The sequence below is a fragment of the Scylla paramamosain genome, chromosome 13 (genome assembly GCF_035594125.1).
Source record: "Scylla paramamosain isolate STU-SP2022 chromosome 13, ASM3559412v1, whole genome shotgun sequence".
Classification (NCBI taxonomy): domain Eukaryota; kingdom Metazoa; phylum Arthropoda; class Malacostraca; order Decapoda; family Portunidae; genus Scylla; species Scylla paramamosain.
The window spans coordinates 24,629,585-24,656,084 of record NC_087163.1 but is presented as its reverse complement, the minus strand read 5'-3'; the positions used below and the strand labels follow the sequence as shown (position 1 = coordinate 24,656,084).

Here is a 26,500-nt window from a genome sequence, read left to right as displayed (position 1 = left end):
TGCGGGTTCTGCTTTCCTTCAGGGCGGGACTCAGACAGACACAGGACATAACAGGACGGAAAAAAAAATAATGCATAAACAAAAACTAGATACCACATACCAACTGAAGGTCGAATGCTTGACGCGAACGGAAATGAAGGAAGGCGACAGAGACAGCGTGGACAGACGGGGAGACCAGTAATCATGTGGTCAGGGGGTGAAGGGAGGAAGGGGTGATGGGATGAGGGGACGGTGATAGGGTGAGGGTGCCAGCCATTATGGTACGGAATGGGGAGGGAACGGTGAGTAAGCAGAAGGGAGAAAGGGGATGAAGGTGATAGGAAGGGAATGGGATACGAAGATGATGGTGAATGGAAAAAAAGGATAAAAATTAAAAAGAAAAAAAGAGATGAGAATAAAGGTGAACGAAAGACGAAACGGACGATGATGAGTGAATGGAAGGAAAGGGGAACGAAAATAAAGGTGAAAGGGAGGAGGACGAAGATGACAGTAAAAGGGAGAGGAAAGAGTACGAGGACGAGAGTGAAAAGGAGAAAGAAGAGAATGAGACAAGGAAAAAAGCGGGGATGAGAGTGAAAGGAACAGGAAAGAAGGCTAGGATGAGAGGAAATAGCAGAGAAACGAAAATGAACGAAAAAAAAATAATAAGACAAGGAGGATGAGAACGACAAAAAAGTGATAGTCTGTGTTAACCAAACTAACCAATAACATCAAAAAAACAACCACTTCATTTAATCTTAAGGATAAATTACTTCAGGTCAAGCTAGGTTAGATACGCAACTTCTCCTAACCTAACTTAACCTATCTCAAGTGAAGCTGCAGTCAATGTGATCCTGCATATCTCGCACAAGAGACAGCTGAGGCAAATACCTGGAGTTACAGAGGTATCACCGTAGTAGGTGTGCGTGTCTGCCTGCCTCCAGACTAACGAGAGAGGAATCCAGCACTTAAGGAAAGGTATGACAAAAGCTGCTTGGATTTTAGATGAGAAGAAAGAATGATAACTGAGGAGGAGAAGGAGTAGTAGTAGGAGGAGTAGTAGGAGGAGGAGGAGGAAGGATACAAAGGTAAACAAACAGCAACAGATCTTTTGGTCCCTGCAAGGCTGTTTGATAATGAAGAAAATAGAAGTTTACTAAGGACATTTTGCCGCGCCCAGAAGATTGAGTGAGTAGGACAAGGAGGAGGAGGAGGAGGAGGAGGAGGAGGATAAAACAAACAGGACACTGAATGAAGAAGGAATGAGTAGGAAGCAGAGAGGGACAAGCAGACACAAGAGAAGTGAAGGAGGAGGAGGACAGACCAAACAGGAGACAGAAGCAAGAAGGAATGAGTAGGAGGAGTAGGAGGAGGAAGATGAAGAGGTAAAGGACAAAACAAACAGAAGGCTGAGGCAAGGAGAAATGATTAGGTTGGTGGCAGGGTCAGACACGATAGCAGAGAGAGAAAGATAGATGAGGACCAAAGGAAAAAGAAATGAAGCAACAAGGAGAGGGGACAGGTGGAGAAGGGAACGGGGGGAATAGAAGGGAGGGGGACAGGAAGCACTCAATCGTAAATACCACAAGGAAGGTCAGCCAATAACAGACAAGAACCGGAGAGCAATTAGGCAGCAGGTGTTGTTTGTTGACGGGTTACACAAAGGAACGAAAAGGAAGACCAAGCAGCAGCAGATATTCTGGCCCTTGACGGGAGTAGGTCAGGTGAGTTCTTGTATCTCTCTCTCTCTCTCTCTCTCTCTCTCTCTCTGGTAGTAAATAAAGTGTAACCTGTTTCTACTAGTAATAATATGTAATTCTCTCTCTCTCTCTCTCTCTCTCTCTCTCTCTCTCTCTCTCTCCCTCACAATAGGGTTATATAATTACGGACTACTTCCATGGTCTCGATAGTGGTCTTGAAGAGGGAAAGTGTGTGTGTGTGTGTGTGTGTGTGTGTGTGTGTGTGTGTGTGTGTGTGTGTGTGTGTGTGTGTGTGTGTGTGTGTGTGTGTGTGTGTGTGTGTGTGTGTGTGTGTGTGTGTGTGTGTGTGTGTGTGTGTGTGTGTGTGTTCGTTGTTACATTTCACTTATTATCTACTACGACTACTACTACCACCACCGTCAATGATTAATAATAATAATAATAATAATAATAATAATAATAATAATAATAATAATAATAATAATGAAATGATGTACAAAACCACTACAAGTAATTGGGAGAACATTCTTGTGCAACCATGTGAGGAAAGAGGAGGAGGAAGAGGAGGAGGAGGAGGAGAAGGAGGAAGAGGAGGAGGAGGAGGAGGAGGAGAAAGAAGAAGAAAAGGAAGAAGAAGAAGAAGAAGAAGAAGAAGAAAAGAAGTAGAAGAAAAAAACAAGGAACAACAACAACAACAACAACAACAACAACAACAACAACAACAACAACAACAACAACAACAACAACATCAACAACAACGACGACGACGACGACGACGACGACGAAGAAGAAGAAAAGGAGAAGGAAGAAGAAGAAAAGGAGAAGGAAGAAGAAAGTAAACAAGGAAGCAAGAAGAAAGGAGAGAAGAACAGGAGAAAATAAAATAAAATGGAGGTGTGAGCGAAAGTGAAGGAGGAGGAGGAGGAGGAGGAGGAAGACATGGAGGAGAAGAGAGACGAGAAGGAGAAGTGTAGGAGTTGAAGATGGAATAATGATAATAATAATAATAAGAATAATAATAATAATAATAATAATAAGAAGAAGAAGAAGAAGAAGAAGAAGAAGAAAAAGAAGAAGAAGAAGAAGAAGAAGAGGAAGAAGAGGTAAGAAGAGGCAAGGAGTGAGAGGACTGGCAGACGAAAGAAAAAAAAGAAGGAAAAAGAGAAGAGAAGACAATGAGATGCGAAGAGCAGAATAAACAAAGGAGAAGAAGGTACATGAAGGAGTGGTGAAATGAGGAGGAGGAGGAGGAGGAGGAGGAGGAGGAGGAAGAGGAGGAGGAGGAGAGGGAGGAGGACAGGGAGCAGGAGAAGGAGGACGAAGAACAAGAACAAGAACAAGGAGAGGAAGGAGGAGGAAGGAAATGAAGAAAAACAAAAACAAGAAAAACAAGAACAAGGAAAACAAGAAAACGAAGAAGAAGAAGAAAAGGAAAGAAGAACGACCAAAAAAAAGGGAATAACAACCGCAAGAACACGAACAAAAAGAACTGGAAGACAAGAAGAAGAGGAGGAGGAGGAGGAGGAGGAGGAGGAGAAGTAATGAAGACAGATAGTAATGAGGAAAGAGTGAGAGTGAGAGGGAGAGGTGGAATGCACGTGCAACAATTTCCACTCTTTTCTCTCATTATATTAAGAAGAGGACACAAGCAGTAATTTCCAAGGAACGTGACGCAGAGACTCCATCTGGAAGCGAACTGAGCAGCGGCAAGAAACAAAAGCACGAACGGACACCTGTTGGCCACTACTTCTGCCTCTGCTGCTTCCTGGAGATGCTGCCGCGGGAGAGTGAGGAGAAAATGGTACCCTACTGAAACGTCGACTTCTGAGGGTGGAAAGTCGATGGTTATTTTTCTTTTTCAAACGTTTTATTCCCTCATAGGACTGTTTTTCAAAGGCCGCAGAGATAATTAGTAAGATTCTCGTTAATATTTTTTTTTCTTCTTACTAACGATGCAGAATATTCGTTAAACTATATTTACAATTATGAAAACTCTCTTGAAAATCCTAAAAGCTTACAGCAGAACTCGTTAAAAGAGAAAATTATGCTCTGTAACGCTTCAGAATTCGGTATTAGGTGCAAAAAGTAACATTCTGCTTCCGCTTGTGTTTTTGTGTATCATAACTTAACGAAACCGCTTCATTTTGGCCAGGTGAATGCCAGTAAATTGCTGACTCTGTTATACTGAAGTTTGAGGTGAAAGGTCTGTGGTATGCGCGCTGATTTAATATTATGTGTTTGTGCGTATTAGAACGTGACAGGAGTGCTTATTTTATGGTCAGCAAGTGGAAGTAAACAACTGAATTCCGAGTTGTGATGAAGGATGTGAGTATATGCGTGAAATTCAAATGCCACTAGTATATCAGATCGTGACAAGACCACTTTATTTTTTGGCTATAACAGGTACAAATAAGCAACTGACAATATCGAAACTTTAATACCAAGATGAAATTAAGAGTCTACGTACATGCTTTCGGTTAAAGTGGTACTCGTGAATTGAAATTACAGTTTTAGTTTTGGTTAGTTGATGCAAATAATTAGATGACGATACTGAAACCTTAATACCACAGTGGAATGAAAGATCTGCTTGTACTTTTATACTTAGTTAAAGTGACATTCCTCTATCAAAAAATAACAAAACAGCTTCATTTCTTTATTAGTAGATGCAAGTAAACAGTTGACGATATGGAAACTTCATTACCAAGGTGGGATGAAAGGTTTGTTTGTACCTTTATGTTTACAGTTAAGGAGGCACTCGCGTATCAGAACAAGACTGCGTCACTTCACTTTCGCTCAGTAAGTGGGAGGGAACATTATATAGACCAAGCAACGCCGCGATGGTTTTGTGCTGACACGCTCAACAAAGCACGAGGATTTGTGCCGAGAACTTCAGGTGTGAGTCAGACGCACTTCGTTTTCTTGTGTGTGTTTTTACAGAGAGTGAACGCCGAGCTGCTGTTTTGCTTCTGTGTTAGTAAGTTCATACGAGTCCGTAACACGTTTTTTTTATTTTATTTTATTTTTTTTACGAGTTCAAAAGAAAGACGGTATTACTTTCTTGTGAGTTCAAAAGGAATCAGTAACTCACTTTGCGTTAATAGGTTCAATCAGCACTCTTTTTTATGTCAAGTTTAAATGAGAGTTCAAAAGGTTGCCAGTATTACGTTCTTAACACCTTAAAAAATGAGACAGTATATATTTTTTTTCCCCGTTTATAGGTTCAATAATCAGCATTACTTTTGTGTTAACTTCATAAGAGAGTCAGTAATCCTATTCCTTGTGTGTGTGTGTGTTTAAGAAGTTCATAAGGGAGTCAGTATCAAAGTTTTTTCTTGTACTAAAAAGTCCAAGACAACCACCTTTCTTTCTTTCTTTCTTTCTTTCCGAGCGGACAATTTCATCGTAATAACTATAACAAAAAAAAAAAAAAAATCAAAATGAGTCCACACATCCACACGCCCACCTCACCAAAAACGAAAAAGAAAGAGCATGACGGAACTTACACACAAAACCACAAAATATATCCTTTTACACTAAAAATTTGATCTCATACCAATATTCATACACCAATTATGCGCATCGCTAAACATGTGACCCGAAAGAGAGGGAGAAAAAAACAGGTAATTCTATTCTAAACGTGACTACTTGCATTCCCTTTGTGATGGTCCGCCAGCCGTCCGCGTCTCTGGAGTGCAAAGTAAGGCAAAAAAAAAAAAAGGCCAAGCGAAGGTGGACCCGTGAAGTGATTGTATTAAAAGCACCGCGTCTCAGTCTGAATCTCACTGAAAGCACGTGACTAGTGAGTAGTGATTAAAACATTTCTTCCGTGGTGCTGCAACAACAAAGCCATAAGGACAGAACAGAACGAAATAAGGAATTCTGCACCATTTTTATGAACAGATTTAAATATTTAGTTCATGCACAGTGAGTCTCCTTTCAGTAAAAACACATCTCTACCATCAGATAAAAAAAAAAAATATGAGATTGATTTTTTCTTCAATTTTCTTTAAGATTCTGACCTGGAAGAAATTAAAAGTATGTAGGTTTAAAAAAAAATCTCTAAACTAGAAATTTTTAAATCGTGAAAACAGAATAATGATACTGATATAGAAAGTTTATATCAATCATTAAAGTGTCTTCAGTTTACTTTCTAAACTTTGCTTAAAAGTGAAAGATGGTTGAGGTTAAAATACCTGATGGTTTTTTTTATCCCCAATGGGAAGACAGTCACCATCCTTCACACTCATGAGCACAATTGAAGTTTTTCCATGAATGCTACACTTCGTTACATTTGCACCACCACCACCACCACCATCCCCTCCCTGTCCCTCACCCACCAACCCCAAACCACGTGAGGCAATCAGAACAGTGTTGGGGCGTGTCTCTCAGGTGACAGGTACTCTATACTAGTTAGGCCTACTGAGGGTGCGCCTATGACGCAATTTCTACCCTCTGACGACGAGACGAGAGGCATTGTATATCATGGAGACCGTGACAACGCATTGTTCGGGTGTTATTAGAGTGAGTGGTGGTGGCGGTGGTAGTGGTCGTAGTGCTGGTAGTAGAGGTAGTTGTTTTTGTTGTTGTTGTTGTTGTTGTTGTTGTTGTTGTTGTTGTTGCTGTTGTTGTAGTAAACCTAAGTAGTAGTAGTAGTAGTAGTAGTAGTAGTAGTAGTCGTATTAGTAAACCTAAAAGTACAATAGTAATATAAGTACAAACAAAAGTAATAACAATACTAACAACACCAACAGGAGCAACACCAACAACAACCACACAGACAACAACAATACCACCACCACCACCACCACCAATACTGCACATCACAATAACAACCCAACAATACACCAATCACCAATGACACCACCATTACAACAACCACAACAGTTATGACAGTTAAAACCACAACAAGGCCACACCCCAGTAACACAAAGGGCCTGGTGGCAATCCTTCACTCTGAGGTTACCTGGTCGAGGCTGTTACGCGGCTGTGGTGGTGGTGGTGGTAGTGGTGACGAGGAGGGGGTAAGGAGGTACAAGGGGGGATGACTGAGAGTGAGAGATGCATTAGATGAGGATGGGAGGGAGAGGTTTGTGTGTGGTAACGTTGCTTCATGGAGGAGGAGGAGGAGGAGGAGGAGGAGGAGGAGGAGGAGGAGGAGGAGGAGGAGGAGGAGGAGGAGGAGGAGGAGGAGGAGAAGAAAGAAGACAAAAAGTGGAAGAGACAGTGACTTCATTTGATTTGATCTAATATATTTACTACACCCTAAAGGATACTGACCATGGGGCCCTCCTAGACGAACCTGCTTTTCACTCTTGACTACAAACTAAGTTCAAAACCCCCCACATACCCAAGCCCACAGAATACCTGAGTTCACCTTGAGGCAGCTTGCAAGTACAGCTGGAGGGTGGAGGTGAGTGAAGGCCTGCAGGAGACAGTCATAAAAATAGATCAGAATATCGGTGTTGTTTACAAGTTTAAAAGTGTCCCTCTTGTGGCGAGACACGATACCATCCCCCAAAACACACACACACACACACACACAGAGAGAGAGAGAGAGAGAGAGAGAGAGAGAGAGAGAGAGAGAGAAACCATCCAACTCTCACTGAATCATTCACTAATTCACCCACTCCCTCTCTCCCTTCTTTTCCCTCTCCCTCTCTCTCCCCCTCTCTCTCTCTCTCTCACTCTCTAGCCCCGGGTGGTGGTAGTGGTAGTGGATGAGTGACAGACAGAGACAGCCTAGAAGACACACGCAGACTAATTAATCATCTTATTCTTCTCAACCGGTTACTGAACTGGTTGAATAAAAGTAACATCCACGCAGGTCAGGTCAAGGTGGATGTGGCGGGTAAGTGGGTAAGTGGGTAGGAAAGTGGGTGGGCAGGTTCTAAGCAAGTGGAGTGGGGTGGGTGGGTGGGTGGGTGGGTTTTCCTGCAGTACAGACGATGGACAGGTTTCTCTCTCTCTCTCTCTCTCTCTCTCTCTCTCTCTCTCTCTCTCTCTCTCTCTCTCTCTCTCTCTCTCTCTCTACCAAACGATGAGGATGAAGCTACAAAGATCGATAAAAAAAACGAAGGACAAACAAAAGAAATCCTTAATCCCACACTGTACCGCATCCCTCTTCAGTCCCACGGCAAGTCCCACGCCCTACCTTGGCCCCAGCCGCGCCCTCGCCCCGCCCCGGCCCGGCTCCAGGCACTCCAGACCCTTCAACGTCCCCGGAAGGTCAAGGACGGTGCGGCGCGGACTCCAGCTGCCACCTCGTGTGCAAAAGTCAACAGCAGGAGATTCCTTCACATCCTCGTCATGACCTTGGCTTTCTCCTCGCTCTCTCTCTCGCTCTCTCTCTCCCTCTCCCTCTCTCTCATACCGGTTCGTTCCACGCTCCCTCAAGCACCGTATCCTCCCGCTCTCCCAATTTCAAGGTACAGCACTCGGTGAGCCTCGCGTGGTGTACCTTATTAACGCAAGCTCGTGTCTCCGGGTGAAATGGTCAAGATTATTCCGTTTTCTATCCTCGCCTTCCCCCTTTAGTGTTTGAGTCTCGCCTTAGGCACCGCGTCCAGTTTTCTATGAGGGAATGTTAAGTTTCCTAGGCGGTCGTTTTCTTCTGTAGTACTAGAGTTGTTCCGTTGATTATCTTTTCTCTTTCTTTTTCTTTTTTTTTGTTACGGTTATCCTGGGTACGTTATGTTACCTTGAGAAAGTCTGTCACACGAAGGAAATGCCACCCTTCCCTCTCTCTCTCTCTCTCTCTCTCTCTCTCTCTCTCTCTCTCTCTCTCTCTCTCTCTCTCTCCCCTGCTTGCCTTCCCGCAGTTCAGTTCAACGACCACCATCACCACCACCACCACCACCATATTTTTGTTAACTATTTTTGCATCACCCATTTTTTAGCCCCGTAAAGTCAATGACGCGAAAACGATAATGGCTTTCCCTCCTCGCAAAACCGCAAACTTGGAAAACAGGTCCTGAGAAGAAGACTTGAAAATGATGAAGCGAGCTGGAGGAGATGAGGGAGGGTGGGAGGGTCGGACATGATGAGGAGGAAAGCTTCTGAGATCATGGATTAAAAATGAGTGTTATAAAAAGAGCAACGGGAGAACCAAGTGATGGCCCGGAGGAGGAATGACGCTACCACCGCCACCACCACCACCACCGCCATCACTCCGCGCCGCTTAACAAAACATGACGCCTCTCACCTGCTCCCGCTCGCTAAGATAATCCACTTGTTTCTCACGCATCTTCACAGGTGCCCCGCTTCTGTCCACCTGCCCGTCTAGTCGCAGCATTCGCCTCGACATCTGAATGCACCTTTTGTCACTCACACGTCACCGCGCCCGCAAAAATCGTAATTAAAACATCTCACCCGACTTGACTTGTCTGTTGATCTAGTGCAGGGTGACTGACGCTGTCACCTCCCGTTTACGTCAGTCAGCCAATCAGGAATGACTTACTCCCTCCCACCCCTAGGTCCTTCTCGCCACCCACTGCTTCGGGAGGGAGAGAGGAATGAGTATACTTCGCCCTGATTCTCTTATTCATGATCGCGTGTTCCCTTTGATTGTCAGTCACTGATTATCACGCCCTTGGGAAATTCTAACGAGCGAGCCACGAAATTCACACCCTTTTACTAATTGTTATCTCCGTTATCTCCGCCTCCGCGTGTTTTATGTGCTTTGTGATGCGCAGAAAAGGCCGAGGGTGTGTGGGCATTGTGGTCCCGTTGGTGCCCCCTCGTGTGTGTATGTGGAGGGGGTGGGGTGCAGGAATACACGGAAAACAGAGAGGTGTGGGTGTCCCGACTTCCAGCAGTGGTGCGGGAGAGATGGATAGATAGCGAATGACTATTAAAAGAACCGCGGAAGTTATTTCTAGAATCCTCCCCACCACCCTCTCTCTCTCTCTCTCTCTCTCTCTCTCTCTCTCTCTCTCTCTCTCTCTCATGATAATACGGTACCGCTGCCCACCTTCAAAGGGTACGAAATTTGCAAGACTGGGCATACCGTTGGGCACCTGTGTGTGTGTGTGTGTGTGTGTGTGTGGCGTGAGTGAGGGAGACCCGCGCACCGTTAATCTCAGCCCTGCCAGGTCACCTCACCACGGGTCAACATTGCTCTGTTGATTTTGGCTGCAACCTGCCTTATTCCCTCCTTACCTCCACTTCTCCCTCCCTCCCCCCCACTCCTCACGCCCCACTCCCTCCACTCCTCTCACCCCCCACCCTAACTATAACCCAACTCACTTCTACGCACTTATTTCTCCCTTCTTTCCTCCCTCTCCATGCCCCACTCCCTGCATCCCTCCGCCACCCCCCACTCCCTCTTAGTTATCTCCCCCCCTTCCTTCTACTCCTCCCTCCTAGTTATCTTCCCACTTTCCTCTCATACTCAAGTCCTTTCTCTCCCTCCCCATTTCCCAAGCTCCCGTAGTTTACTCATTCCTATCTCCCCATTTTCTTTCACCGTTCTCTCATCCACCTGTTATGTCCCTTGCTAAGTTTCCCTCCTCTCCCTTCCATCCTTTCTATTCCTATCTCCCTATTCTATTTCTCCTTCTAAGCCAGTTACTGACGACGCTTATCAATTCCATCCTTCCTTATTCCTTCATTCCATCCCATTTCCTTCGTTCGTTCGTTCTTCTACACTCACATTCTTTTTCTTCGCCTCTCTTTAATTTAGTATCTTTATTCTGTTTCCTCCCTATCCTCCTCTTCCTTCTCTCACAGCAGTACTGACTTCGCCTCACACACACACACACACACACACACACACACACACACCACCATCTCGCAGTTCACACGTTCGTCACCACTGCGCGGGTTCATCACTACATTTAGCATCGCGCTGTCTCAGAATATCATGTCTACTTATTACTGTTTCTTTCTCCCTCCTCCCTCCGTTCCCTCCTCCCGTTACCAGTTATGTTCAGTTCGTACTGTGATTAAACTCTCCCTTATTATGTCTTGCTTCTCCTTTATCGTTTCTTGTTTCCTCTCGTGTTTCTTTCTTTTTTTTTATTTTCCCGCGCTTACCTCGTACTGTTATTCAATTTGTGGCTGTGTGTTTTATTTCTTCCTCTCCGTGCGCTTTTCATTTGTTTGTTTTCCGCTCCGTTTTCTTTTTTTTTTTCTCCTGTTTGCTTGCGTCTTCTGTTTCCTGTACTTTTTCTTTGTTCTTGTTTGTCTTCTTGCCTTATTTGTCTCCCTGCCTGCTACTGTTCTTTCGCCTCTGCTTCTTCCTCTTATCTTCCCTCCTGGCTATTTGTAATATCTTCTTCCACTTCTTGTTTCTTGTGCTTTCTTTGCTACTTCACTTCAACTTTCACTCATATTTGTCTTCTTCTTATTGCTGTTCTTTTCTTTATTTTATATTTTACTTCTCGTTCTTTATTACCTCTCTTCTACACACTGTTTATCTTTATCCTTCCTTCTGCCCCCTCGTCTTAAAGTTATCTTCTTCTTCATGTTGTTTTTCTTTACTCTTTTTCGTTATTTTTACTCTCTAACGAATGTTTATCTCCTCCTGCTCCTCCTCCTCCTCCTCCTCCTCCTTCTCCAGAGTGTTGACAGAGAAGGTAAATCTTCGCCTTCACTCGATAAAACTATTAACACTGTACTCAGGTGTTTTCTCGACCTTGACTCTGAGTGGTTCGAGGCTTACCTGTACACACACACACACACACACACACACACACACACACACACACATACACACACACACACACACACACACACACACACACACACACATGCTGCGACACACACACACACACACACACACACACACACACACACACACATGCTGCGCCGTAAAGACAAGAACGTGCTCGTAATTACAAAAGAAGAACAAAGAAGCTTCAAAATTAGGCACAAAAAAAAGCAAGGGAGCGGGTGTTAATGAAGATGCATGAGAGAGAGAGAGAGAGAGAGAGAGAGAGGATAGAGAGAGAGAGAGGAGAGAGAGAGAGAGAGAGAGAGAGAAGAGAGAGACTACTTGGGGAGTACTTGTTTTTGTATTTGAGAAACTGTACCCTTGGGAGTTTTAAAGTCACGACTCTCTCTCTCTCTCTCTCTCTCTCTCTCTCTCTCCTCTCTCTCTCTCTCTCTCTCTCTCTCTCTCTCTCTCTCTCTCTTGCGGCTCCTCAGGTGCGCTGGCCAGGTGCGCCGCGGGGCAAGGCTGCTTTTAGAGTGCCCACGCTCCACTGCACACCTCTCAGCGGGAGAGGAGGCGAGCGTGAGCGTGGGATGGGCGTGGGTTGGGCGTAGGCGCGGGGTATGATGGGGAGTTGGGCGTGGGGAGTGTGGGCGGGATGGTGCAAGGGGCGTTGGGGTGTGTGGCGTGTGGGCAGGGAGGCCGTTTGCTCCTCCCCAGAGTTGTCTCCAGTAAGTTATTCACGTTATTTATGGGTGTGTGGTGGTGGGTGGCGCTGTGGTGGGTGCTGTATAACTGCTTCGATGGTCCAGCGTTCGAGTGTGGCCCGTACCAAGCTCCAGGCACGTAACGGGAGAAGCAACGTGTATTCAGGCCTACTATTCTGTATGACGTGTGTTGTTTGGTTCAGGTGGATGACAGCCTGACTTTTCTTCCCGTCATGCAATGCTCCTGTGTCATTAATCCTTCACTGGGTTTCCGATCTCCCTTGTGATGGTTTTTCTTTTATCATCTTCATGCAATATTGATATTCTTTTCTTAGCCTTTTTGTTATCTTTTTATTCTCCTCCTTACAATTTGCCTGTATGATATATTTTATTTTATTTTTTTTTTACTAGTCTGTTCCGTGTTCTTCTCCGTAACATGATTTCTGATTCTTCTTATGACAGTCTTCCTCTGTATCATTCTTTTTCCATTCTCTTCCATACTCTACTTTCCTTAACATGGTCTCTAATCCTCTTTCTGACCAACTTAGTGCATCTTCACTTTTCGAGCGACTTCTATATACAACTTTTTTAATACAGTCTTCGATTCTGCTTGAGCATTAACACAGGGAATTCGATCTTGCATTTTTCCTCTTCATTCTTACAGTTCCCTTGGCATACAGTTTCCTTCTACAGTCGGTTCCTTCCTCTCTCTCCTTTCTCTGTTCCTTTCTTTTAAGTCGCCTTGCCACCTCCTCCTTAGGCTGCCTTTGAGTTCTCCTTTCCCGCCGCTTTATCTCCCTCGTCTCGCCGTCTCGTGAGTGACAGGCGAACGCCCCACACACGTCACGCTCACACCTGCAAGTCACCAGGTAGCAAGGGCCCGCCGCCACCATCCACTCCTTACCTGTCTCTCTCTCTCTCTCTCTCTCTCTCTCTCTCTCTCTCTCTCTCTCTCTCTCTCTCTCTCTCTCTCTCTCTGTTTTCCTCTTTCTCCTTTCCATTACCCATCTCTCCTCTATCCTTAATCAGTTTCATCTATTTTCTCTCTACTCCTCCGCTTTATCATGTTCTAATTTCCTCTACCTTCCTCTCTCCTCCCATCGTCGATTCTCCCATCACCACCTTGTCAATCCTTCCTGCCTTCCATCTCATCTTTTTTTCCCTATCTCTGCATTTTGCATTTTTTTTTTCACCATACGCTGCTCTCTTCTTCTATCTCTCCGCCGTAACCTTCTATTTTCACCCTCTAGTTCCTTCTTCTACTACCATCACCTTGTCAGATGTTTAGTCTCTCACCCTATCTTTCATTTTCCATCCACCCCCACCCTGTTTTTGCCACTAATTTTCCTTTTCACACCTCTCCATTCCTTCTACCATTACTATCCTGTCAAACACTTCCTTTTTTTACCTTTCTTCGCTCCAGTAACTCATTCTTCCACTCCTCCTCTGCTTTTCCAGACCCTTCAGTTCCTCACACCCTCACCGTCCTGCCAAACAGCTCTCTTTTCCTTCCTTTCTTCACCTCACAAGCTTCCTCTTCAGCCCCTCCCTTGCTCCTGCCACCAACCTCCTTTTCCACACCCCTCAGTCCCTTCTTCGGCCAAGCACCGCTGAGCCTACATATGTAAGAAGGTCGCTAGGGCGTTGCACAGCCACCCCTCACTAAAGGCTCTCACAGCTTGACATTATTTAGTGTCTTACGGGCGTATTTGGAAGCGTCAGTCTTTTTTTTTTCTCTAGTGGTACATATCGGGCTGAGTGTAGGCAGGAAGGAATGAGGAAGTGCCAAAGGAGGGGGAGAAGGGAGCCGAGGGAGGGGAGAGCAGGGGAGGCGCTGGAAGAGGGGAGGTAACTGTAGTAGTGTGCGCGTGGGACGGAGAGCGCGTGTGCATTTGGTTTGGTGGCGCTAATTGTGGCGGTGCATGAGGAAGACAGAGGGAGACATGGAGGAGGGCAAAACATGCGCCCCCACGGACACACACACACACACACACACACACACACACACACACACACACACACACACACACACACACACAAGGTTTTTTTTTTCCACTAGTCATCTCCTGCAGGCATCTCTCCCCCTCCAAGAGTAAAGATCATTAAACTTTCCACACACGATACTGACGAAGGGGATGTTTAGCGGCTTTATTTCCTCTTCATTAAGGTCCTGCTGTTTGCTGTGCGAGTTTAGGTTACACTGAGAGTAAGCCAGGTAGGTAAACGGACCACCAGGTGAGACAGCGCAGGTAAAGAGGAAGGACAGGTCTCCGCTTCAAGTTTCCCCAGCGATTTCTTTGTGTGGAGTGAACGTCAAACATGCAAGCCAGGGAAAACAAACACAAACCAGTGGAGAAGGGAAGTAAGGGGAAAAAAAATACTGCTTTTCCGCGCACCTCAGACACGTCAACTGGTCACCGTCATTAGCAGCAAAGCAGTTCGTAAAAGAGAGAGAAAAAAAAAAAAAACAAAGGAGGAGGGTGGTTACTAATACACTTGTACATTAGGGAAGCAGGTAGACGCCCTTCCCACCCCCTCCCTCCTTCCCTCCTTCCCATTCTCCTGTCACTGCTCAGGAAGGGGTGACATGACGCATCCTTCCCATTCTCCTCTTCCGCGAATACATACCATTTCAAGGCGAGATGGAAGGGGAGCGTCTGGCCTTTATCAATCTTTCATATTAATAAGGTAAAGGTGACGCTACACGACGCGAAAATTAGAGAAACAAAACAAATGGAAAGAAGTCTCGAATTAACTTTCTTTACTGTCTGTCTTTCGTTGCGTTGCTGACCATACAGGGAAAGAAATCTCTGTATATCTTGCCTACTAATCTTCGTTGCGTCATTGATTACAAAGGGTCAGGATTGGTAGCCTTGTCTTTCTGCAGAACAAAGGAATCGCTTTATCGTAGTCCTATGGTAGAAAAAAAAGGGTACATTAATTTAGGGAGACAAGCCCAGACTGTCCCTGCTTGACTGATAGTGAGCCGAGCGCGCTAACTACTACATCACCATAAGGAACTCAGGGAACTTAAAAAAAAAAAACAGCTTCGTAATAATGAAAAGTGCCCCGGCCCTGAGATGAAGACAAAAACTCGAGGCGCTCTTCAGAAGCATCAATTAAAACTGTCAGAGTAGATTTGGATACATAGTTGTGGGTGTGTATCTATCGTTGTGCGTCTGTCTGCGTGTGACAGGTGCGTCTGCCCCCTGCCAGGTGACCGAAGGCTTCCATGGCTCATTAATCTCCCTCCTTATTCTCCAACCCTTCATCCCCTCTCCCTCTAGTCTCCCTCTCTCTCTTCGTCCCTCTCTCCCCACGCACACACACACACTTAAACATTATCTCATAAAAGAATAATAAAACTGAAAAACCGTAATCTTGCTCTTCTTCCCTCCCGGATGAGTGGAAGAAGAGAGGCAAGAATGGAGGGAGCAGGAGGGCAAGGCAGGAAGGGGCAGTGGTAGAAGACGTAACCTGACCACCTTGCAAGTTCGTTACCCCCAGTTCGACGCCCGCCAGCATCCCCTTGTAATTTTTTAGCCCCTTGAAGAAGAGGAAGAAGGGATGACGAGGACGAAGAGGAGCAGGAAGAGGAGGAGAAAGGGAAGGGGCAGTGAAGGATAGTGATGAGGAGAGGCGACAAAAGGAAAGGAAAGAGGCGGTCCAGAGGTGATGGAGGGAAATTGGGGAAAGAGACAAGGGTAAAATGGGTGAAAGATGAGAGTAATAAGGGGGAGAGGAATAAAGGTAGAGAGCAGAGGGAGTGAGAAAGATGTTATGGGTGACTTAATGAGAGGGGAGCGAGAAAAGGAGAGAAGGAGGTAGAGGAACATCTTGTGGGCGTCAGGCAGCGGAGGGAGATGGAGGGCAGGCTGGAATGGCCATGTGGGCGGGAGGAAGGGGACCGTGGGTGGTTGGGGGCGTGGGTTGGGGTGGGCGGGGGTAGCGGGTGTGACTCAACGCCCAACAAGGTCGTGGCGAAGCGCCTTAGAAGGAGATGAGTGGCGTGGGTGAGGAGTGTGGGCGTGCAATGACCCCTACTCCCTCTTCTCTCCCTACAGATGGTGGTGGGGGCCGTGCTGGGTGGCGTGGGCGTGGGCGTGAGCGGATACAGCCACACACCCACGCAGTACCACATCCAGACGGACGAAGGACCAGATCGCTACTTCAGGTGAGAGAGAGAGAGAGAGAGAGAGAGAGAGAGAGAGAGAGAGAGAGAGAGAGAGAGAGAGAGAGAGAGAGAGAGAGAAAGACAACAGATTACCTCTCTTTATCAGGCCTCTCGATGACTTTACTTAACCTCTGTAGTGATCCTTGCCTCCCTCCCTCTCTCTCTCCTTCCTTCCTTCTCTCCTCTCCCTCTTTCTCTCTCTCCCCTCCTTCTCTCTCTCCCTCCCGCAAGCATCTATTCTACACACGCTTCCTTCTTCTATATAAGCATGACGAGCTACTACTACTACTACTACTACTACCACTACTACTGTCTTAATCTTCACTATTCTGCTGCTGTTTCTTCCCCCTTCATCTGTCTCCTGTTTATCACCTTTTCTTGTCTCTCCCTCCCTAATACATTCATTCAGTACTTTTGTCCTTGTTTTTCTTTCCCTTCTTTCTTTTTTTTTTCTCTCGTTATTACTTCTATCAAGTGCTCTCTCTCTCTCTCTCTCTCTCTCTCTCTCTCTCTCTCTCTCTCTATCTATCTATCTATCTATCAATCTATCTATCTATCAATCAATTTACCTATCAATCTCCATCTCTAGGTATCTGTCTATCTATTTATGTATCCATGTAACTGTCTATCTTTATCTCACCTGATCTGTCTACCCATATAAGTATTTCCCTGCTAACCTCACCTGCGGACGCGTGCCAGGTAGGTCGCGCCGCTATATCGTGCATACGGGACAACAACAACAGCAGGTCTTGAGGTCTATCGGTCAGAGCATGGGCGGCGGGAACCGTTCTGGATGCTGTTGCAGGGAATCTCACAACCTACACTGGGTCGCCGCCTGACCTGCTCTCTTCCTCTTTTCCTCCACCCCGTCCTCTTTACCTCTTGCTATCTATATGTTTTTCTTTTTTTCTTTTTTCTTCTTCGTGGATTTGTGATTCTTGTTGTTCGTCTGATTCCTTCTTGCTTGTTTTTATTTTTTTATGTCTTCTTCTCTTCTTCTCTTTTTCTCTTATTTTTTTTCTCTTCTTTGGTGTGTTTCTATTGCTTCTCGTTCTTCTTCTTCTTCTTCTTTTATTTTTTCTTCATTCTTGCTTGTTTTAAAATTTGCTTCCTCCTCTCTCCCTCTCTTTACTATTTTTTTTTTTACCTTTCTCAGTTTATTTGTATTTCTTCTTGTTCTTGTTCTTCCTTTATTTTTTTCTTCACCCTTGTTTGTTTTAATCTTATCTCTCTCCCTCCCTTCCTCCATTTACTCCTATCTCTTCTCTTCCTTCTACGTATCAATGTTACTCTCCTATAGATTTTCTTCTTCTTTTCTTCCTTATTCCTTCTTTCCTTCCTTTTCATTTGATACTTATTCCTCATCGTCTCTTATCCTCTCTCTCTCTCTCTCTCTCTCTCTCTCTCTCTCATTTCCTCCAGCACTTTCCTCCACTTTGTCTCCGTCATGTCCCTCCTCCTCCTCTTCCTCCTCCTCTAATCGTCTATTCCCGAACCCTCTTTATTCTCCTCCTCCTCCTCCTCCTCCTCCTCCTCCTCCTCCTCCTCCTCTTCCTTCTCCTCTTCCTCTTGTTCGTCCATCGCGACACGCTACATTAAATTATCCTCCTTCTCCTCCTCCTCCTCCTCCTCCTCCTCCTCCTCCTCCTCCTCCTCCTCCTCCTCCTCTTCCTCCTCCTACGTGCCCTCCTTGCCTCAATGCACCTCCGCGCCCTCGCCTCAAGTCGTCAGCAGGAGTGGGATGGGCGACAGTAAGTAAGGACGACATGGGCGCCCCACCCACACGCCCCTCCAGGATGTCGCCGCCCACACCTGACATCGAGTGGGCGTGGGTGCTTTTGCGTTGTTTACTCTCTCTCTCTCTCTCTCTCTCTCTCTCTCTCTCTCTCTCTCTCTCTCTCTCTCTCTCTCTCTCTCTCTCTTGCTCTGTTTATCTTCTTTTGTCACAGTCTTAGGTAATATTTTTCTCTCTCGCTTTCTCTTCTTTCCTGGCTCATTTTTTTTCTTTTTCTTTTCTCTCTTTCTTATTTTTTCCTCCTTTCTTGTTTTCGTCTATGTTTATTATTACGCAATCTTCTGTAGTTGTGGTTTTCTTCTCTCTCTCTCTCTCTCTCTCTCTCTCTCTCTCTCTCTCTCTCTCTCTCTCTCTCTCTCTCTCTCTCTCTCTCTCTCTCTCTCTCTCTTAACCACATTTGCTTTACTTCACATTTCTTTTCTTTTCCTCTCTTTGCACGCTCACCTTTGTCTCCCCTCCTTTACTCTTTTTTCCCTCCCTCCCCTTTCCTATCCTTCTTCTTTTTGGTCACTTTCCCCTCCCCTTCCTCCTTCTCCTCCTCCTCCTCCTGCTGCTCCTCCTGCATTTCCTTTACTTCTTCTTATTTTTCCATCCCTCCCATCCCTTCCTTTCCTGCTCTATTTCCCAAGACCAAGATGGAGTCAAGAGACGGGTAATTCCTGCCTCCCTCCCTCTCTCCCTCCCTCACCTGCCCGCGCACGTCCCCAGGTAAAGGGTAATTATCGCACCTGGAAGGCCGCACCGCCACGTTAATGAGCCAATATTTCACGTGAATCCTCGGGTCACACACACACACACACACACACACACACACACACACACACACACACAAGGTAATTAGTAAATCAGCCATCCATATGTTTCTTTCGGTGTAAGTCTTCCGCCACGTTAAGTTAATTAGTGTTATGGAATGTATTGTAAGCTAACCCCACCCATCGCAATGCAACCTGAGCGCGGTGTTCTTTAGGAATGCCTTGGTACGGTATATTCAATAAGCCATCTAAGCTAAACTAATTTGATATGATAACGTAATCTTCTCAACACGTGGCTACGGTATCATGTCTACATAATGCTTAATAAAACAGTGGCATCTCATCACTTTCTCATTAATAGTCATGGTAATATGAATGTTTGCCTCTCCCTCACACCCTCACACCATGACGCCCTCCCGCAGGTTCCAGACATACACGGGGCAGTACCGCAAGGAGAAGCGCCTGGAAGACGGCACAGTGTTCGGCACCTACGGCTGGGTGGACCCCAACGGCCTGCTGCGCCTGTTCGACTACATCGCTGACGACGATGGGTATCGCATCGTGCGGCAGCGCAGACTGCAGGTGGGCAAGGTGAACCCCGCCGCCTACCAGCATCTGGCGGACCGACAGCCCTGGAACCCTAATTACCGGCCGAAGGGGCAGCAGCAGAGTCAGCAGCAGAGTCAGCAGGGACATCAGCAGCAGTCGTGGGAACCAACCAAACAACCACAAAGCCAACAACAACAAAAACAACAGCAGCAAGTACAGCAACAACAACAACAGCAAGGACAGCAACAGCAGCAGCAACAGCAGCAGCAACAAAAGCCGTGGCAACAACAACAACCACAAAAGAAGCCATGGCAGCAACAGCAACAACAACAGCGGCCGTGGCAGCAGCAGCAGCAGCAGCAGCAGCAGCAGCAGCAGCAGCAGCAGCAGAGCGCCTCTCAAAGTCAGACCCAAACAGGTAAGCATCTTAGCGTGTCCTGTGAGGGAGTTGGGAGGGGCCTTTGGAGGGGCGCCTGCTACCCTCACGCCCTGCCTCCTTCCCTCGGGTCACGGAGGTTCTGGGGAGCACAACAAGCCAGGCAGGGGAAGAAAGAAAAAAATACACCACTTAACGCTCCACTGGTAACAAGACCAAGTGTTGCCTTTCTCAAAAATGGAAACTAACTTAATAGGGATTTCACGGTCGAAATTACCAATTTACGAGCGGCGTATACGCGTCAGGATTGAAAAGGTTTGACCTCCACGACCCCTCCGGCCACCATGTTCCCTCCCCCGCGCGCCACACTCCTGCCCGCTCCGCCCGTCACGCCTGCGTCACGGCCATCGTCCCCTCCGCCAGGGATGACACACGAAAATTCCACCCGTTCCTTTTCTTGCTCTTCATTTCTACACAATCAAGCCCCATGTCTTCCCTCCACATTCACACACACACACACACACACACACACTATCCTTCCACCTTTGCAAAAACCCCACAGTCCTCCCGTCCCTTCCTTCACCGCGGAAATAAAGTGCTGTAATTTAATGCGTGTTAAGTGATACAAAACGTGGCGCCGCCGAGAATGACGAAACAAGTAACAAGAGGCAGAGACACTGGGCGGCGCAGGAGGGGTGGCGCCCCCGAGTCCATTTCAACACTGGGAGGCGGGAGTGACCTTAGCGTGGCCACTATAAACCCCACGACATGGTGAGAGAGAGAGAGAGAGAGAGAGAGAGAGAGAGAGGGTGGGGGGGGTGAATCAAGTCATTACACTCACATGGTTACCAAACAAGGGTACGCGCAAACAGGGTTATTAAGTTGTTACGCTAATACGTGTCTAATTCTAAATTGTGTGGTGGTTAATATATGTTGTTCTAGTGGCTTAGTCGCACTGCAGCGTACACCACGAGTTCCCCTGATAAATCAAACTCCCCCACGAATATTCCTCCCACAAGATATTCCCGAAAAAAAATAAAATAAATCCTTTCCTCCATTGTAAATAAGGATGGGTTGGATTCACTAAGTTTAGAAAATTGATCTCTGATATTTTCGATACACGAGAGGAAACCCCAAAGGTAGAAGGAAAAAAGACCCGCTAATTTTCTCTCTCAAAAGGAAAAATTAAATGTTAATTAAAATCATCACTGAGGACTCTTCGTGGGTGAGTATCGCTATGACGTTTGTCTTTTTAGTCTGGAGATTTCCGTCATCAAGCAATGGAAACAACAATAACAATCATCACCTAATCAGTCATCACCCCGGAGTAAATTTCCCTCTTCAAGCAATGAAAAACAACAATAACAACAATAACAATCACCACCTAATTAGTTGTCATCCCGGAGCAAATTTCAGTGATGGGCAGGTGGAGAGAGGTCCACCATAAAGGGCACGCCATTGGTTACAAGACTTCTTAAGGTGAACACATTCATATTCACCAGCTTGAGAATCACTGCTGTATACCGAGCACCAAAGTGTCGCCCACACCACACTATCCTCGGTACCAGCACCAACACCAAGCGGGTTTCACAGGCACAGGTGTAATGGAGTAATGCTGCACGAAAGAATAAAGATAAAGGCTAAACAAAGCGTAAACAGGCACGCCCAGCAAGCAGAGCGGAGTGTTTGGTCAACTGAAACACTCCCTCCTTCACGCTGACGTACAAGAGCGCGTGTAAAATGTACAAATATGTAAAGTCTTAATAGAGCAGGAAAAGTAGCGACCAGGACACGGCACTAACCAACCTTCTATCGGCAGGTGGCGCCTTCGAGGGCAAGGATCCCGCAGACACCAGTGACATGCCCCTTGGCGGCACCTTCACCATCAACTACGATCTGGGCAACCAGTTCCACGTGGAGAAGCTGTACGCGGACGGCCGCAGGATAGGAAGGTGAGTGCAGGTCGCCTCGCCGCTGCCTCCACCCTTCACAAGATGAATGCAGTAATGACACACGCCGATGACACGCATATGTTAAGTCAGCACCAAATAACCCACAGCCTCACAAACCTTAGCTCACTCCCGGTCCACCTTTCGCAGGCACGGCTACGTGGACCCCCTGGGCATCCTGCGCGTGTCCTACTACTCCTCAGGACCAAACGGACTCGACCAGCGGCAAGAGAGTCGGTGGGTCGGCTCTAGGCATCCTTACACCTCATAGGGCGGCCCCACCTCTTGCAGGACATTGGCACCGCTTCAGGAGGCTGACATGCATAGGTGCCAAGGAATGGAAGTGTGTAGTGAAGCGCGTTACAGAACACTGCGTGAAGCAAACACCCGCACCGCAGGACAGTAATGACGGGCATTCCCGCAGCAGGGACGCAGTGACTAACTCTGCTAAAACATTAATACCGATGCTCCAGCAGTGACGCGGGGCGGTGCAGGACAACAAGACACTTCGGGTGGTTGTTGTGGACGCTCGCCGCGGCGGTGCAGTGTTGCTGTGGAGACATTCGTACACTTGCCAGGGTGGGGCACTAACACCCTCTAAACACTAACACACCAAGCCACTCATGACATAACGTGACACTCTCGGTAAAAGACATGATGTGCCAAGTTGTTTCTCCCTGTCTGGTTGAACGTCTGAAGTCTGGCGGACCACCCTAACTTACATTAGTCTAGGCTCGCAATTTTCATTTTCTATGAATACTTCAGAAAACGGATGTTGGGTAAACTATAACTCAACGCAGATGAGCGTTATTCTGTAATTCAACATTAGGCTGTGGCGCTAGACTTCAGGTGGCTCACACACACACACACACACACACACACACACACACACACACACACACACACACACACACACACACACACACACACACACACACACACTTGTTACACCTATGCAGGGGAGAGCGAGAGTCTGCCCAGGCATAGCATTTTTTCCTGCATGTTCAGTAAATCATACCGAGTGTAGGAAGCGAATGGATGTGTGGATTCCCAATATATATATATATATATATATATATATATATATATATATATATATATATATATATATATATATATATATATATATATATATATATCCGGTGATACGTTGGATACTTCTATGCTGAAGGAGCCGTGAGACAAGATGGCGAGCAATATGCTGTAACTTATATCGGATGAAATCCCAACACTGTCATCAGTCTTAGTTTATTAGTCAGTGCAACTGAAGCAATAACCTTACTACGTGTAAACACACAACACAGGGGCGTCGCTTGTTGCCTGGACGTGAGGGATGGGCGACCAGGCACCAGTGTCCTGGCGTGCTGATGAGCGGGCGTCACCTGGCGCTCTGTTCAAGCGTGATATCACATGACTCTCGCCACCACCAGCCGCCCTTGGTCCCCGAGGCCGCACCTGCTGACTGCACCAGCAGCCACTCGCTGTGCCGCGTGGCGTCAGCGGCGCCAACATGCGATACTCCTTAGTAACTCACTATAGCGCACACACACACACACACACACACACACACACACACACGAGGTTCTTTGGTAAATCTAAGAAATATATTCCTCATCAGGTATACGATATTGATGCAGTCTGTGTACTACGTGCCGACAGAGTGCATTGTTTTATTACCTTGGCCTCTGCTAGCGACCCCGTGCTGTGTCGCGATACTTTGCTGATTCGTCGCCGTATCTCTGGTGACTGCAGTGCGATCACAGCTGCAACACTGCGTTAGCTACAGGACCTCTGCCTACTGTTTACCCCTGACACCTGAATTTTCAGGCGACAAATGAGGCTGTCGAGACTCCCTCCAGCAGCCTGACACCTTCAAATACACCCACACCACAACGAAGATATACATTTTTAGCTTTTTTCTTAAAATGGTCTGCGTCTTCCTTAATAAAAAGAATTCATTTCGTTCGTTCACTGACCGAGACAGTCAAACCTTGATGAGCAGGACACGACCTCGCGTCTGCAGCGACTGAGTGTACTCCCTCCTGCAGTTAAGGCATCTCCCTCCCTCGGCCCAGCGTGACTGAGGAGTCTTGTGCCGGGCGAAGGACAACCTGCCATGGGGCGGCAATGTTATTTCTAGTTCAGTAAATATTTGTACATAAGATGCTGATGATTAATTCTAAAGTAAGCCTAATGTTGCTTCGGCTGTGTGCAGAAAGCTTCGTAACTGTCGATGTGTGGCGGCCGCAGAGTTTTTTCACGTTTTTATGATCAAGAGGTTTTGGCAAAATAGTGAAAGTTGAAGAAAAACTGTTGATGCATGACTGGTCCTCATCAAGGCTTCCCGAACACCCAGCACGCCGCCTGCTGACATCCGCGACACCACAAACCTGGTTCCCTTCTGATTATGCTGTAATTACTTTCATTGATCTCCAAAAGATGATTCATTATAAATTGCTTGATCTCCCATAATTTCAGCAAACGCTAAAATACTTTCCTCTGAAGTCGGTTTTGGTTAAATAGCGCGTGGGCGGCAGACTGGGGAGGAGCAGGCGGCCAGCCCAGGGACCACGGATCGTGGCCGAACCTTGAGACAGGCTCTCGGCACACAGGGAAAGCAGCAGAGAAGCCTCTCGCTATACGAGAGCGGCACGGGCGCCCCGCCGTCAAGGACTAACGATTCCCGAGGCTAGTCACCTGTAATGACTACCTGAGGAAGGGGAAGGGCTGGTCCTGGAGGGGTTGACCCGGCCAGGTGTGTCCACCACTAACTGTGATAATTATTGTTCTTCACAACATTAAACTTGTACAAAAGGAGGATGGATTAAAAATGACCAAGACCTTTGACCTTTGACGTTTTTATAATCCTGGTCGTGGTAAGTCCCGCTGCACCGAGGAGGCCGCTGAAACCAAAAATCCACCGCGGCCTCGCCAGCCACGCCAGCGGGACGGCGCCGCCCTGCCGCTGCCTCACACTCACCCAAACCCAATGATGCACTCAAGATCAAAAACATAATACATAAACAATAAACACAAGCAAAGCTGGCAGCAGACACCTTCAAGGAAACGTAAACTTTCTAAAGCATTTACACTCACCGCCATGATGTGTACACCATTAAACATATCAACAATATGTACATTTATTCTGTACAGGAAGGCTCAGGTACATTAGTACACACAGACAGTACATTCACCACCACAGGAACATGCTGAGCCAGGACGGTGAGGGGCACGTCAGCCTGCCGCCACTTCTACCTCTATGTACAGGGCAGCAGCAGCTCCTCACCACACTCCAAGCACGCTGAGAATCACCCTACGTGCAACCCAGCGACACTGGTGCGCACGCTGTGTGTATGTACAGCAAGAGTATGTACAGTAAAGTGGTGTACAGTAGAGCTTCCTTACCCCTGTGTTTTGCTTCCAGGCTCACCAGAAGAACCTCCAAGACAATAACATCACAACAACAACAACAAGATACAGTGTAACTTAAGCTATAAAAACATCAGTGTGTCCTGAAGGAATGTGGCATGAGACCTGAAGATCCCGAAGAGCGGTGAGGCTGGGCGCCCGTCCCTTACCAGACTCCGTCATGCACAAGCCTTCACGGGCAAGCGTCAGGGATGGGAAGGAAGTAAACACGCTTCATACACACAGAAAGGGATATACGGCTGATACCTACAACCTGTGTGGCGTTTTGTATAATCCTGATAATCCTGATGATCCTGATAATCATGCTTTATATACAAAATGAGAATAATTTCAGGCTTTCTCTGTAGTGGTTGCCCTTCCCGCCCGCCCAGCTGTAAGTGGGGGGAGTGGCCGCGTGGAGTAAATGCAGCGGTGGGGCTCAGCAGGACAAAAATCGTGAAAAGCAAATGGCGGGCAGCGTACCTCTCGGCCCCGCTCGTACACACTGTCACTCCACGCGACCAAATTATGGCACGTTCTGAGCCTCGGGACAACGGCGGCGGCGGCGGTGGTGCACGGGTTATGAGCGGTGACGCGCATGTTCTTAAACGAACTTAGGCAAGCTGACAGTATTTGACAACATGCAGGAGTGAGAGAAGGGGAGGAGGAAGAATACTTCATCTCCCCGACTACAGACACACCGCCGCCGCGCCGCCAATCCTCGTTTAAGTATTGGCAGTTTGGTAACCTGAGGAAGACGATCCTGATGACAATTCCTGGTGCACGTGGGTGGTGGACGAATACTGCTGGCCCACCACACCCGCCGTGGCGCCCCACTCCTCCTTCAAAAGGTCCGCTGCGCGCTCAGCGATCATGATGATGGCCGCCATGGGGTTGCCTGACACCACCACCGGCATCACCGAGGCGTCCACCACCCGCAGTCCTGCCACACCCCTAACTCTGCGTCCGGGGAGAAGGAAGAGGATCAAGGTGGCGTTCTGAATATTCTGGTTAAGCTGCCAGTATTACTGTGTGTAGTGCATGAGGCAGAAACAAGTCACCTATAGTAAGCTTGTGTGCGAAAGGCAGCAAACAAGATGCCACCACACACAGTTCTACATAAAGCTGACCCATCAAGGAGAGAAAAGCCAGAGGCACTACTTGAGTCATGTCTCCTACCTCAAGTTGTGATCCACCACGCTGAAGGGGTCCGAGGCGGGGCCCATCTTGCAGGTGCCCGCGAAGTGGTAGAAGGTGGTGGCCATGTTCTTCACGAAGCACCGCCAGTACTCGTCACTGCCAAACTGGTACGCCAAGCAGCTCCGCAGTGGCTGAGGGAGGCAAGGGGCGCTTTGAATACTGGAAGACTGCCGAGCTCAAGTAAATTTCTGAGATAACTATGGCCAGTATTCAGGAACGCTTTGCTGCCTCACCACGACTATTTTTAAAGGTCACAGAG

The 26,500-nt window shown here is 47.1% G+C and overlaps 2 protein-coding genes across 10 annotated transcripts in view; one reads left to right on the top strand and one right to left on the bottom strand.

Annotated features, from left to right (window-relative positions):
* The window catches only part of LOC135106561 (UPF0746 protein DDB_G0281095-like), a 106,708-nt gene extending 82,228 nt beyond the window's left edge, over nt 1-24,480 (top strand). For all 5 annotated transcript variants that reach the window (XM_064015777.1, XM_064015774.1, XM_064015773.1 and 2 more), the window contains 4 exons: nt 16,103-16,212; nt 19,182-19,726; nt 21,504-21,636; nt 21,784-24,480. In XM_064015777.1, the coding sequence (XP_063871847.1) occupies nt 16,103-16,212; nt 19,182-19,726; nt 21,504-21,636; nt 21,784-21,904 (909 nt within the window). In that variant the 3' untranslated portion in view covers nt 21,905-24,480. The remainder of the gene's footprint in view (nt 1-16,102; nt 16,213-19,181; nt 19,727-21,503; nt 21,637-21,783) is intronic.
* Nucleotides 24,481-24,760: 280 nt separating this feature from the next.
* LOC135106560 (glucose dehydrogenase [FAD, quinone]-like) overlaps nt 24,761-26,500 on the bottom strand; it is a 30,703-nt gene continuing 28,963 nt past the window's right edge. For all 5 annotated transcript variants that reach the window (XM_064015767.1, XM_064015771.1, XM_064015768.1 and 2 more), the window contains 2 exons: nt 26,221-26,372; nt 24,761-26,001 (listed from right to left, as the gene is read on the bottom strand). In XM_064015767.1, coding sequence (XP_063871837.1) covers nt 25,767-26,001; nt 26,221-26,372 — 387 coding nt within the window. In that variant the 3' untranslated portion in view covers nt 24,761-25,766. The remainder of the gene's footprint in view (nt 26,002-26,220; nt 26,373-26,500) is intronic.